Source organism: Hyperolius riggenbachi, chromosome 8, assembly GCF_040937935.1.
Source record: "Hyperolius riggenbachi isolate aHypRig1 chromosome 8, aHypRig1.pri, whole genome shotgun sequence".
Taxonomy (NCBI): Eukaryota; Metazoa; Chordata; class Amphibia; order Anura; family Hyperoliidae; genus Hyperolius; species Hyperolius riggenbachi.
This window is the reverse complement of record NC_090653.1, coordinates 235,702,159-235,716,707: the sequence shown is the minus strand read 5'-3', so window position 1 is coordinate 235,716,707 and position 14,549 is coordinate 235,702,159. Positions and strand designations below refer to the sequence as shown.

The following is a 14,549-nucleotide window of genomic DNA, read 5'->3' as shown; positions in this document are numbered from 1 at the left end:
ATTATTCAGATTGGAGTGAGGATATGAGGTCTCCTATGGTGCATCACTGCTGAATATGCAAAGCATCCTTTGTTGTCCATGAAAGCTAGACACACCTCCATAACCGCTGGAATACAATGATGTGTCAGCTTATGGCTCTGTATATTTAACATGCTGAGACCTCATTGCATTCTAGCGGTTCTGGAGGTGTGGCTAGCTCACAAGGACAAAAAAGGATGATTTGCATATATAGCAGTGATGCATCATGGGAGACCTCATATGCTCACTCCAATCTGAATAATCGCAAATACTTTCTGTTTTAAGAAGCAAACTTTTGTTTTTAAAAAAATTAGAATATGGATCGGTTTAATGGATCCAATCTGGCATAGTTATAGGATACAAGAAGAAAAACGTAGAGCTTTTACTCCCAGTAATCCACGAGTCTGCCTGTTTCATTTTAATATTGGTAACGGACGGTTTCTTCCAAACAGTCAACAACCTAGCTTAGCACCATGCATTGCCTCTTATCAGATCTAGTCACACATAGCAGGGCTGTGTGTGTTTTGCACAGGACACGTTAGCTTTTATATCTCACATAAGGTCTCACCTGTTTCATTTTGGTGCCGAACATGGAGCCGCTGACGTCAATGACAAAGATAACATTTTTCTGGATGGCTGGAAGTCCTCGTGGAGCGAAATAGTGGACAAAATATCCATTGTATATCTAGTGGGCAGACATGAGAAACGGCGGGTGATTTTCCATGTTTATAACCGCCTGTGACAAATAGCAGCTTGTGTGTGAGATATCACATATATACCTGAACATCTCCTGCCAGGTCTTTTGAGGCCACATCGTACTGGATAACAAAATCTGCTGCAATGCCAGGCTTGGAGTGGGCAGCCTGATCCTTAGGAGTTGGTCGAAAAGTAATTCGGGCACAGTGTGGGGTCTTCTCAAGTTCAGTAGACGGAGGCATTGCTGTCTCCCCTACAAAACAGATAAACATTTAAACAGGTGAACATTCAAGGTGGCCATAAATTAGTCAATGTGCCACCAGATTGACCATGAGATAGATCTCTAATCAAAGACCGATCTATTGCCTGCCCATACACGCACACAGATTTCCAATAGGTTGCAGCATAAAGTGTATTGGAAATTGTCCTGCTGTCACCCCCCCTCCCCCCAAATGTATACGTGTTCCACCCCTCCCACCCCTTCCGATCAAGAAAGGAATTGATTTTGTGCAGAACAGAAGCAGATCGGACATGTTGGAAAATTATCAGAATTATCCCATCGATCTGACATGAAAACTGTATCATTTGTGCCCTGCATCCGGATGGGAAAGAGTATGAATAAAGCTTTGTTACAACTGAGCTTCCAACTATACTGCATTTAGGGCCTGTTCACAAGCCATATGAAAAACGTCCACCTCTGCCTAGAATGCCCAACAGCTTTGTTCTCCCCACTTAACTCGCCCACTGCACTGTGTTACATAGTTACATAGTTTGGTTAAAAAAAAAAAAGACATCCGTCCATGAAGTTCAACCAGAAAAAAAAACCATCCTGAACCTGCACATATCTCTGTTGATCCAGGGGAAGGCGAAAAAAAAAACCTTACAAGGCCTTGGCCAATTAGCCTTAAAGGACCACTATCTGAAATTTCTGAAAAAATTAAAAATAGAAAATATTTATTCTGGAAAGAATGCTAGTAGAAGGGATAGGGAAGGATTAAGAATTAGTTTAAAAAAATAATCACCCTGCTGTTTACACTTTCAGGGCAGCGTGAATGTGACAGCTCTTCCGATGGAGGACAGCTCCAAGATAAGTTTATTAGACTGTACTTTGGACTGCTAACAGCTTTTCAAACAGTAAAACTGTCTCTTCCTGTGATGTTAGCTGAGCAGATAGGAGCTGTCCTCCCTTGGAAGAACACTCACATTCACGCTGCTGTAAATGTGTAAACAGCAGGGTGATTTATGTTTTAACTAATTCTTAACCCTTCACTTTCCCTTCTACTAGCATTATTTCCAGTATAAAGCTTTTTTAGTTTTTTTTTTTAGAAATTTTGCGATAGTGGTCCTTTAAAAGGTAAAAATTCCTTCCCGACTCCAGATGGCAATCAGATAAATCCCTGGATCAACTCTTCTCTGAATTACCTAATAATTTTAGCCGTGGATGCCCTTTAATGAAAGGAATGTAGCCAAGCCCTCTTTAACCTTCCTGGCGGTAACCCCGAACGTAGTTCGGGGTAAGCCGCGCAGGAGGTTTTCTCAGGCCCTGCTGGGCCGATTTGAATAATTTTTTTTTTGCTGAACGCAGTTAGCACTTTGCTAGCTGCGTCAGCACTTCGATCGCCGCCGCCCCGCGCTCGATCGCCGCTACCCGCGTCGCAAGACAGCCCCCCCCTCCTAGACCCCTGCGCTGCCTGGCCTATCAGCGCCAGGCAGCGGCAAGGGGTGGATCGGGACTCCCTTAGACGTCACGACGATTTCCTGATCGCCTATCGCCGGAGGCGATCGGCAGGGCTGGGGGGATGCCGCTGAGCAGCGGCTATCATGTAGCGAGCCCTCGGCTCGCTACATGATATAAAAAAATAAATAAATAAAAAAACGGCTGCGCTGCCCCCTGGCGGTTTTTAATATACCGCCAGGAGGGTTAAATATATAGTTTGCCATAACTCCTTCCTGAGGTAAGATATTCCAGATTTTAACCACTCTCACTGTGAAGGACCCCTTTCTAAATAGATGGCAAAAACTTTTTTCCTCCACCAGCAAACATGTCCCCTTGTATGTCGTACGACCCTAGGGACAAAAAGCTCATCTGCCAAAGTATTGCCCTCTGATGTATTTATACATGTTAATCAGGTCACCTCTCAGTCGCCTTTTTTTCCAAGCTAAATAAGCAGAGTTTGTCCGACCTTTCTTGGTAAATGAGCTCTCCTATTCCTCTGATTAATTTGGTTGCCCGTCTTTGTACCTGTTCTAGAAGGTCAATGTCCTTGCTATAGTGTGGTGCCCAAAACTATATCCCATACTCCAGACGTGGCCTCACAAGTGATTTACACAGAGGGAGTAGTATACTAGCATCTTGAGATAATCCTTCCCTATTTATGCATTCCAGAATTGTATTTGTTTAGCTATCAATGCTTGGCATTGTATATGATTCCGTAACGTGAACCAGTATTCACAAGTCCTTCTCCAAGTCTGATGTTCCCGGCTACATATATTTGAATAAAAATTTACATAATTCTGCATGAATTCGGAAATATTTGCATCTCATTGATCGTCCCTAAATAGAACATCTCGCTCTCTTGCAAGCAAGAAATGCGTGTGCGTAGTCCCTGCCCTGCAATGTCACCCGAGGGATGATGGGGTGCCGATTCCCGTCGAGCACATTTATTTAACGTGTGTACGGGCCTTTAGGATACAATCAATTATTGTGACCCGGGTGCATAACCCTTCATTATTGAAGGTTACATGGCAGCTGCTACTTAAATCAGCTTTCAATTTGTTTTCAATATTTGAGCGCAACTTCCATTTGCCGCCCACTCTTCCAAAAGACTTTCCACAAAAAGAAAACAAACAGAATAAAGCGTATACAATTACACAATCCACCTCAAAAGTTCTAAAGGTGGCCACACACGATACAATAAAATGATCCGATTTTACAGTAATTCGATAAAAAACGAGCGTATCTCTCGAAAAAATCGAAAGCTTTTGTTTCAGTCGACTGAAAAATCCGATTTCCCGTTCTTTTCGATTTAAATCGATCCAAAATGCCAGATATTTCTCTTCAATTTTTACTAAAGATTGTATGGTGTGTGTTGGATTGTCAATTTATTAATATACACACCCTAGCAATTTTCTCAGAGTTTCCAATCATTTTTATCATAATTGAGGAAAAATTTAACATTTATTTTTGCAATTCTGAAATTGAACAGATATTTAAAAAATTGTATGTTGTGTGGCCACCTTTAGATTATGTAATTTTGTGGCTATACCACCACTTACTCTTTAGTCTTGTTGCTTTCTATAGGAGAAGCAGCTTACTGTCCCTTCCCCACTCCAGTAATTTGTTAAAGAGGACCTGAACTGAGAACTTACTCTCTGCTCTAAAACATAAGCAACAGAATAATAACTTTTAAAGAAAAATGTTGTTACAGCTGATACAAGTCCAGGTGTACATCTGCAGTGTCTACCTCCTGCTTTCATGGAAGCAAACAGATTGTTAACACCCTGTGTTTACAAATTGCTCTGCAGTGGCAGTCAGCTGGCACAGCTGAATGATCAAATTACAACTTGTGTTTAGTCACAGATGGGGGGGGGGGATTTGACAGGCTAAACTCTCTAAATACATATAGGATGCATTTCTCTATGTTTTCCTGTCTGCAATAGCGATATTGCGGACCGGAACGCGAAGAAGGGTACGTGTGGCCAGAGCCGTGCAGGCGCAGTGGCCCGGCGGTGAAAAGGAAAGTACCAGGCGGTAGGAGAACGGAGGATCGTGGAGGACCAACGCGGGACAGGACAGCTGCTGGGGGCTTGCAGAAGCCCCAGGTAAGTGAAACAGTTTGTTTTAAAACTAACTTCAGTTCCACGAATATTGCAAAAATAAGCTGTAATATTCAGTAAAGGCCCTTTTAACAATTGGGTTGATCTAAGGATGCTTTAGCACTTTATCAGAGACCATCACATACCTCGCACATTGTTGGTGATCAGGCGGTTGGTGCGTAGAGGCATCACTCGGACATACTCAATCCCTGTCCTTTCAGAGATTGTCACCTGCACAGTAAGGTTTTGTACTATCTGTCCAGGCCTCACACTAACAGCATGCTCATATTTCCCAAGTTGTCTTCTCAGTAGCTCCTCGTAGGTCAGGGCAAAGGCTATTTCCCCACCAGCCTCCACATTCACCGACACACGGAACTTCTCTGTCTCCCTGTCCCTGCAGTGATGGAAACCCAGTTAGCTATACATCTCACTTAATCATCAGGTGACAGGAGGATTGAGCAGACAGTCTCGCAGTTGTGGCATTTGACAAAAAAGCAGTGTGAGTAGATTTTGAAGGCTATCTGATAAGTGCTGCCCACCATAGAGAGCATTTGCAGTGTGTCTCCTTATATTAACAAACAAGCAAACACAGAACACTTATATCGTGCTTTTCTCCTGGCGGACTCAAAGCGCCAGAGCTGCAGCCACTAGGATGCGCTCTATAGGCAGTAGCAGCGTTAGGGAGTCTTGCCCAAGGTCTCCTACTGAATAGGCGCTGGCTTACTGAACAGGCAGAGCCGAGATTCGAACCCTGGTCTCCTGTGTCAGAGGCAGAGCCCTTAACCATTACTCCATTCAGCCTCCGTTATTACTAGCTGATGGCCTGGCATTGCCTGGGTATGTATTTGGCTGGTGTTGGCCCCACCCACTATTTTTAACCCTAACACATAATTAGTCAATTACTCAATAACCTAGTATGTTAACTTTGTGGTCTTTGGCATCAATAATTTGCATTAAAATGAAACAAATCTGATTGGCTGTTTGTGGCTCCAACCCCTTTTCTGAATTTGAACCCCAGTCACCCAATGACCAACTGTACTAGGTTTGAGGCTTGTACCATTAACAATGCAAGAACGGCAGCAATTAAAGTATTCTTCTTGAAAATCAATAGGTGAATTTTGATTGGCTTTTGTAGGCCCCACCCACTTTTCTGAATATTAATCCCAGTCACCCAGTGACCAACTGTGCAAAGTTTGAGAACCCTGCCATTAACAGTGTAAGAATGGCTGCAGTTTATATTTTCCCCGTGAAATTTGTATTTGTCTCCGCCCACTTTTTGGTTATGGGGATAAAAAGTATCCTATATGTTATTCCAGGTAATGTACTATGGATGTGCCAAATTTCATTCAAATCCATTCAGCCATTGTTGAGTGATTGAGTAACAAACATCCAAACATCGTAACTTTCACATTTATAATATTAGTGAGATTATTAACAATGGTGGAATCTCTCTATCCTGTATTGCTGCACCATTGCAGTTCTCAAAAAAGAACCCATTGAAATTGAAGAGTGAAAGGAAACAAAGAGTGGGTGTGCACAACAAAGGTGGAAGAATATAAATGTCATTGTTCTGCAGCAAAGAGTGTGTGACCAAGGCTGTGGTATCTGAAGGCCAGGCCAGAGTTTAAAGCGCACCGGAAGTGATAGTGATATGGAGGCTGTCATATTTATTTCTTTTTAAACAATACTAGTTGCCTAGCTGTCCTGCTGATCTCTTTGGCTGCATTAATGTCTGAATCACACACCTGAAACAGGCTCGCCGTTTATCCAGTCAGACCTTAGTCATAAACACCTATTCCGCATGCTTGTTCAGGGTCTATGGGTAACGCTGGGTACACACCATGCTTTTATCCGCTCGATCCGCGGATCGATTGGGTTCAATTCGACTATTTCCGACATGCTCGATTCGGGCTTCGATCGTTCCTGCCGTCGATTTGCAAGTATGCAAAATCAATGGCAGGAACGATCGAAGCCCGAATCGAGCATGTCGGAAATAGTCGAATCGATCCCGATCGACCCGCAGATGGAGCGGGAAAATGCATGGTGTGTACCCAGCATAAGAGTATTAGAAACAGAGGCAAGATGAGATACTGAGATACTTAGTAGGAAAGGACATGGAACAACAGGATTGTTATGGTGGAATCACTGGGATTGGAGGTTCACCTACAGATTGCCTACCATAGGCACTGCAGGCTACAGACTATGAATCTGTCTGTTGGTCAGGTTTCAGCCAAGAAAGTTTGGCTAGTGGAATGGAGTCTCTGCAGATAGGCTACAAGAATACACAACGCTCCCCTGGTCTTGTCTGAAAGAACTCCTCCTTCTGATCTTTCCTGCTTTTTATGTGGGTAGATTTAATGACAAGGTGGTGAAGGAGGCTGGGATTTATACCTGGTTCCTACATGAGCTGTGGTCTTCCCCTGCCTTCTTGCTTCATCATACATCTTCTTAGCCTGGTGTTTCTCCTTAACTTCAGCGATATGTGTCTTGCCATTCACTGTCCTGTAGGAAAACATTTTTTTTAAATTAATGACATTGACTTTTAGGTCCTGATGATTTCCTTTTATCAGTCTTTATACCATTTTTTTCTCAGCAAATATGTCACATTGTTATTACCAGGAGATTAAATACATGCAAAAATGATCACAAATAGGTCAACAAATAATCATTCTTGAATGAGTGGATGCTGCCTTGCTCACCTGTAGTTTGTGCAGATACCTAAGACTGGTACAGTATAGCAAGGTAAACCCCAGTGAACTTCTGGAAACACCCTGCTAGCTGCTTTGCTAGCAGTAGCAGGGCCACTATAAGCCATGTTGTTCAACAATAAGGAGCTTGCACAGAGATTGAAAAGGAACCACATGTCTCATGGCTGGAAGCATCATTTCCCTCACATCAGAATCGTTTATTTTCGCCAAGCATAACAGGGTTATGCCCGGAATTGGATTTGGCACAATACAGAGCTCAAAAAGAAGACATACATAATAGGTTCACAAGCATGCAAGAACATCAAGCAGAGGAACAACAATAACCATTTACATCGTTCGTTCATGACAGATCATCCTGTGGTTCCCGTCCGAACACAGATCCTGTCTTACGTAGAGTTAGTCAGACCTGAGGGATGGTTGGTTGATTGATTGGCAGTGTCACAGCTCAGGCCGTGATCCTTGATGGGGTGGGAGTGCTGATGGGAGTATTTGGAGAGAGTTTAGGAGGCTGACAGCCAAGGGGAAGAATGCGTTCATGTGCCTAGCAGTCCTTGTTGAGATGGCCCAAAGCCTCTGGCCCAATGGGAGCAGATTAAAATAGCGGTTTCCTGGGTGGGAAAGGTCGTTTGCGATCCTCAGTGCCCTAGATTGCAGTCTTTTGTTGTATCGGTGGGCAAGTGAGTGGAGGGGTCTCCCAATAATCATCTCCGAAGTTCTGATGACCATCTGTAGTTTGTACTTGTCGTTGGCACCGTTAGGCCAGACCAAGATGGAAGAGCAGAGAATCGATTCAATGGTGGCGTGAAGTAGAAGCTTGTTAGAACCTCTTGGGCCAGGCCGAATTTTCTCCATTGATGTAGGAAGTAAAGTCTCTGCTGGGCTTTCCGCTGGATAGCAGTGATGTTGGTTCTCCAGCTGAGGTCATTGGAGATGGTAATGCCCACAAGACGAGCGCATGGTACTCTCGCAACCTCCATGCCGTCGATGAAGATGGGAGGTGGGGTGGAAGCACCCTTCCTGAAGTCTATGATCAGCTCAACAGTTTTTGCCGTGTTTAGCACTAGACCGTTCTCCTTACACCACTGGCAGATTCTCTCCACCTGCTGACAGTACTCCTGGACATTATCCTTGGTGACCAGGCCGACAATGGTGGTGTCATCAGCGAACTTGATGACCTTAACAGAGTCTGCCTTGGATCTGCAGTTGTTCGTGTAGAGGGAGAACAGCAGTGGCGACAAGACACAGCCTTGTGGTGCACCAGTGTTTGTTGTCATTACTTTTGAGTGGCTATTGCCCAACTTGACGACTTGTGTCCTGTTGGTGATAAAGTCTGTGCTCCACAGGCGTAGGCCGGGATGGACACCAAGTGCAGTTAGATCATCCTGGAGGATGCATGGGCAGATGATATTAAAGGCCGAGCTAAAGTCCAGGAATAGTATTCTGGCATACACATCTGATCTGTCAAGGTGGTCATAGATAAGCTCCAGGCAGATGTTTATGGCATCATCTGTGGACCTTTTTGCCCTGTAGGCGAACTGGTAGGGGTTGAGGAGGGGCAAGGTGGAGAGTTTCAGGATGGATAGGACCACGCGCTCCAGGGTTTTCATGATGATGGACGTCAGTGCCACAGGCCTGAAGTTATTAAGGTCGGAAACACCCTGCTTCTTGGGGACCGGTATGATAGTAGACCTTTTGAAGCATGCCTTCCGTTAGTGACCTGGAAAAGATGGAGGAGAGGATGGGAGCAAGTTGCCGAGAGCAGGTTTTCAGGCAGACAGGGGACACGCCGTCTGGGCCAGAGGCTTTCCTGGCGTTTAGTGTTGACAGGAGGCGCAGGACCTCGGTCTCTCCCACCACCAAGGGGAGGGGGGGGGGGGGAATTGGTCTTTGGCGTCATTCTTAGGGCCCGGAGGGGGAGTAGGTGTTACTAGGTGCTCCCCAGGTGTTGCCTGACCCTCAAACCTGCAGTAGAATTTACTAAGATCTTCCGCTAGTTCAGTGCTGGGTGGTGCCCGTTGGGGGGGAGGCTTGTAGTTTGTGGCAGCCTTGAGCCCTTTCTATACAGCCCATGAGTCATTTGAGCGCAGGTTGTGCTGCAACTTCTCAGCGTACTCCTTTTTGGCAGCTTTCAGTTCTCACTTTAGGTCATTTCTCGCCCTCCTGTAATCTTGCAACCTCTTTGTGCTTCCGCAGTTGCCGTAATTTGTTGGAGAACCACGGCTTGCACATCCCAAGCAAGCCCTCTGTTCTCTGTGTAACATTGGCCTCAATTCACCAGAGGAGAGTTAGTAAGTGATAAAAGGTCTGTATTTTACCTCATGCGGTATTTTAACATTTTTTTTTCCAATTCACCACTGTGCGAGGATAGTTAGGAGAGTGTTCGGTAGTAGGCGATAATGGAGCGATATGGATGCAAAAACCGAGCGAAAAAAGGTCGGTAGTTATGCGGTGTTAATGATTTGCATGCGATACTTTGCCGCTCTGGATGCTGGAATTAAAGTATTGTGGGTAGGAGGAGGAGGTTATTACCAGCACGTGACTGCAGAAGGTTTCCCTCCCTGTTTTTTGACCCCCTGCTTCCATTACAAATCCCTCCCTCCGTTCTGCATATTAAGCAACTAGTAACCTTAGCCTGTTTAAAAAACGGGCTAGGTCTGTCACCACTTCGCATGCGTGCGCACACACCCCCACCCCTTCTGGCCCCATCCTCCCTCAGCTCTCCTCAGTGTCTCTGCGTCCCTCCCTGCACATGCGCAGTGCTAAAAAGCACTGACACAGGGACATAGCGGACGCAGAGACACAGGTATATTATATAAAGAGACATTAAGCATTTACGATATTAAGTGGATGGGTGAAACGGAGCAGGTATTTGGAAACATTTTCACACTCCCTCCCGATGAAAAATGTATCCAAATTCCTCTTTCGTTTCTCCCATCCACTTAATATTGTAAATGCGTAATAATGCTTAATATGCTTAATATTGTAAATGGGCTGCTCTCTGGTGCCTGAAATATGTACAGTATAAGCTGTTACTGTGTGCTGCTAGTAAACTAGCTGCAGAGTGAGGTGCAGCAGCTGTGAGAAAAACCACATATCGCTAGGTACATATAGGTGAAAAATAGATCTAAAATAACTAATAGTCACCCCTTCTTTTTTTCCCTGGTGAATTGTGATTTTGAGAAAAATTAACAAATAACTACCATCTATCGCACAAATTTCGCATGAATTTCGACCTGTCAGTATTTCAGCCTATATTTCTGGAGAATTGCTATTTTGAGTTACCACATGAGGTAAATTACCGACGATGTTATAAATAGTTTGGTAACCTCTGGTGAATTTACGCCATTGTGTATACCTTCAACTGACAGCTCTCCTCTTTCATATGTAGCCCCTGATTAGCAACCTCCTAAATTTACTGTTTGTGCAGCCTCCTCTTCCTAATAGAACAACTCTGTCTTTCTTGTCCAGCGACTTACTTAACCACTTCTGGACCTTGGTAACTGAAAACTTTGTACTGTTTATTGCCTCTTATCCCTGCCAGGACGTAGATTTCAATCGCATGGCACTACACAGTCCTTGCTCTGGAACCTGTGCAGCCTGCTTGCTCAGCTGTCCGAATGACAGTTGAATTCCGTACGTTGGTCAGGAGACAATTTTATTGGCCCCTGGCCCTGTGATCACTGTAAGCCAGTCAGAGTGTAAAAATAGGAAAAGGCCGGCTACAGTCCTTAACCAGTAAAGTGGTGGTATATTGGTGCACGTTAAGAGTCCTCCCCTATAAGACACCACCCTACCCAGGTTGTTCTTCCTGCGTCAACTGAAAACATTTGGAATGCCGCGAGAGTTGCTGACCAGCTTTTACACTTCCACCATCGAATCCATCTTCTGCTCCTCCATCATCATAATCTGCAGGTGTAACCGCTAGCAACAGGTACAAATTCCAAAGAGTAATCAATGCTGTGGAGAGGATAATTTGGATCAGCCCTGCCACCCTTGGACCTCTTCCACACTTCTAGAATGAAGACCAGGGCCACCAGGAATACGCATGACCCTTCCCACCTGGCAGTACTACCAGCTTTTCCCAGCTTCGTAACATCTGTAAGCTTCGCCCTTTCCTGACCTCTGCCACCACCAAACTCCTCATCCATGCCCTCATAATTTCCCGCCTTGACTACTACAATGCCCTGCTGTCTGGTCTCCCTATGACCCGAACAGCCCCACTGCAGTCCATCATGAATGCGGCAGCCAGAATTATCCACTGCTCCCATCGCTCCACCACGGCAGATCCCCTCCTAGAATCCCTCCACTGGCTTCCTATCCAGTCCAGAATCAGATTCAAGATACTGTGTCTGACCTACAAATCTGTCCACAAAACCTGTCCAACCTACATTTCCGATCTTACTCAGAGGTACACACCTAGCCGCTCACTCCGCTCTTCCAATGAACTTCGCCTAACCGCCCCCCCGCATCACCCAGTCCAATGCACGCCTCCAGGCAGGGCCGGATTTCTGGCAAGGCCACATAGGCCATGGCCTAGGGCACCAGAAGTTTAGGGGCGGCTCAGTGAGGGGCAGGAAAGCTGTTCTATGCAGTCATCCCTATCTACAAGAACAGCTTTAACATTTGAACTCTCTGTCCTGTACTTGTGCCATCCCTGCAAGACCTGTTAGCTCTATCCTGCAGGTATACATCAGTATAACTCTCATGGTGACGCAATGGGTCCATCATTAATGAGATGGCAAGCATGACATAAAATTTCAAAATATAACTTCTAATCTATACGCATATTACTAAAATAGCTATTGTCTGTGACACCAATGATGGAAAGTAAGGCAAATTCTCATTGGGGCACAAAGAGATAACAACCATACAGATGGTATAATTGGCCTTGGGCGGAAAAAAGTACAAATCCGGCCCTGCCTCCAGGACTTCTCAAGAGCTACTCCAACACTATGGAACTCCCTACCTCAACCCATTAGGACAGCCCCCTCCTTCAACATCTTCAAGAAAGCCCTCAAAACTCACCTTTTTACTCTGGCCTACTAACCCCTCACAAGTGCTCTAAACCTACAGCTGAACTCTGGTCCCCTACCATTCGTGTCCTTACCTCTCCCTCTAGATTGTAAGCCTTTGGGCAGGGTCCTCCTCTTGTGTCCTACCTGATCTTGCACCTCCATTACTGTGAACCCATGCTATGTATCTGAGTGAACCTAACTTGCCTAATCTCCATGCTCCATCCAGTGACTGACTAAGCATTACCTTGTACTCATACTATGGTGTGTGATCTGGTTTTCTTGTATTCCTGTATTGTCATATTGCTGTATGTCACCCCTAAATATTGTCTGTAACCTAAATTAATGTTCAGCGCTGCGTAATATGTTGGCGCTTTATAAATACAATAAATAAAACAATAAATAAATAATTGGGCCTCCACTACAGAACAATCCCATCCAAACAAAGCAGGCGCAGGAGCACCTTCTTCCCCCCAAGCAGTCCTCTTGCTGAACTCCAGCATCTTCCCCATAAAAAAAACAGTCCCCCAGAAAAATTCCCAGCCTTCTACTCTAACCTTCCAGGCATCGTTGTGCAGTACTGCACCAACACCTTAATATCTTTTTTTGCAAACAATTATTATTGAAGAGGAGATCATACAAAAGTGCTATATAACAATTCACAATCGCAAGAGCATGCTGAGGAAAGTAATCATCACTTTGATGTCACTATATTATTTGTTCCACACCTTAATGTTTTAATCTCTATGTCTGTCTGCCATGCTTGTCAATTTGTCTGTCTTATACAAATGCCAATGCCATGTGTACCACAAGCGCGTGGCAAATAAAGCTGATTCTGTTTCAGCATCTACCTGCAAACATGCCTCAAGCAAAAGATCTCCTGCATTCCTCTCCTGAGGAGAAGCAATAGAGTGTTGTACCGTGTTAGCAATCAGTAAAAGCAAGACATTTTAAATCAGGATGATACCATTTATTGGCCAACTAAGTGATACATACAAAGTAAGCTTTTAGCTAATAAGCCTTCATCGGACTTAGCTCCTGCAGGAACTAAGTCCAATGAAGGCTTATCAGCCAAAAGCTTACTTTTTATTTATCTCCAAGTTAGCCAATAAATGGTATCATCCCAATTCAAAGCTTCTTGCTTCTCCTGAGGAGGAGAAGAGGAAGCACAAAAAGAACCACTTGGTACAGAGCCCCAATTCCTACTTCATGGACGTCAAATGTCCAGGATGCTACTAAAGCTGGTTCTAACTGTATGTAAACATGTGCACTAATGGAACTCCACATGTGCTGCTCATACCTCTACCAGTTGCTCGGTCAGCAATGGTTATAGCTGTAGTTACAAGCTTGGTAGACATACCAACAAATGACTGCTTCTTCCCATTTACTGTTGCTCTATGTTGCACAAAAAGCAGATGGGCATTTAAATCTATTTACAACAACAATTGGGTGTTCCGTAGTAAGTAAGCTGTTCTGAATTTCTAATTCCCACAAGATAAAAAAAAATCCCTCCACACTTTTTTGCTCTGAATAAAGCGTAATGAAAGAACTGCATCTAATTAAAAAGACAATACTTATTCATTGTGGTAAATCACAATCTAGCACACTCTGTTCTGAACCTCGCTGAGTCCCCTATTTTTAAAGAGTGGCTGCTAGCATTAATTAGTGATGGACTTCAGGAGGACAACAACATGTCCAATTGGTAATGTCCCTGACTTCAAATTAAGGAAAACACTAGCATTTAGGACAAATAACGTTGAGAGTTTCTTTCTTTTTTTCTCTCCTTAAAAAAAAATGCCAAGCAACTGAAACAGCCACTCCTCTGTTTGCAGGTCTCCAAGTGAACTGAAGTTTGAGAGAGACACGCATAGATGCCAGGCCAGCATAAACTTGAGAAGGACAGGGTTTGGCCAAAATTAACTTGGCCTGAGTGACAAACCCTTTCCTTGTGACAGGGAGTTGTGTGTGTGCTCGGATGCTGTGCTCCATTTCTTCCCCTCTTCTGTGTATCCTTGGTCACTTTCCAAAGCTCACTTCAAAGCCCGAGGTTATTTTTGAGTTCTTTTTCCGTGGCCAACATCAGCAGAACTTTAAGAAAACGGCAGCAACCTTTTCTGCTAATGCCTCCCTCTTATAACAACCCAGAGACAAGCAAACTGGCACTGTGACCAAAACATCTAGGGAGATTTCTATTGCTAAACGGGAATAAAAAGATGACATCTGGGGTATTTAAAGTGCACCTGTTGTAGCTATTTCTGACGTAAGTTAAAGGGCAACTGAAGAGAAAGGAATATGGAGG

The 14,549-nt window shown here is 44.4% G+C and overlaps 1 protein-coding gene across 2 annotated transcripts in view; it reads right to left on the bottom strand.

Annotated features, from left to right (window-relative positions):
- ITIH6 (inter-alpha-trypsin inhibitor heavy chain family member 6) overlaps positions 1 to 14,549 on the bottom strand; it is a 119,383-nt gene that overhangs the window by 34,964 nt on the left and 69,870 nt on the right. For both annotated transcript variants that reach the window (XM_068248359.1, XM_068248360.1), the window contains 4 exons: positions 6,922 to 7,032; positions 4,677 to 4,924; positions 798 to 967; positions 587 to 703 (listed from right to left, as the gene is read on the bottom strand). In XM_068248359.1, the coding sequence (XP_068104460.1) occupies positions 587 to 703; positions 798 to 967; positions 4,677 to 4,924; positions 6,922 to 7,032 (646 nt within the window). The remainder of the gene's footprint in view (positions 1 to 586; positions 704 to 797; positions 968 to 4,676; positions 4,925 to 6,921; positions 7,033 to 14,549) is intronic.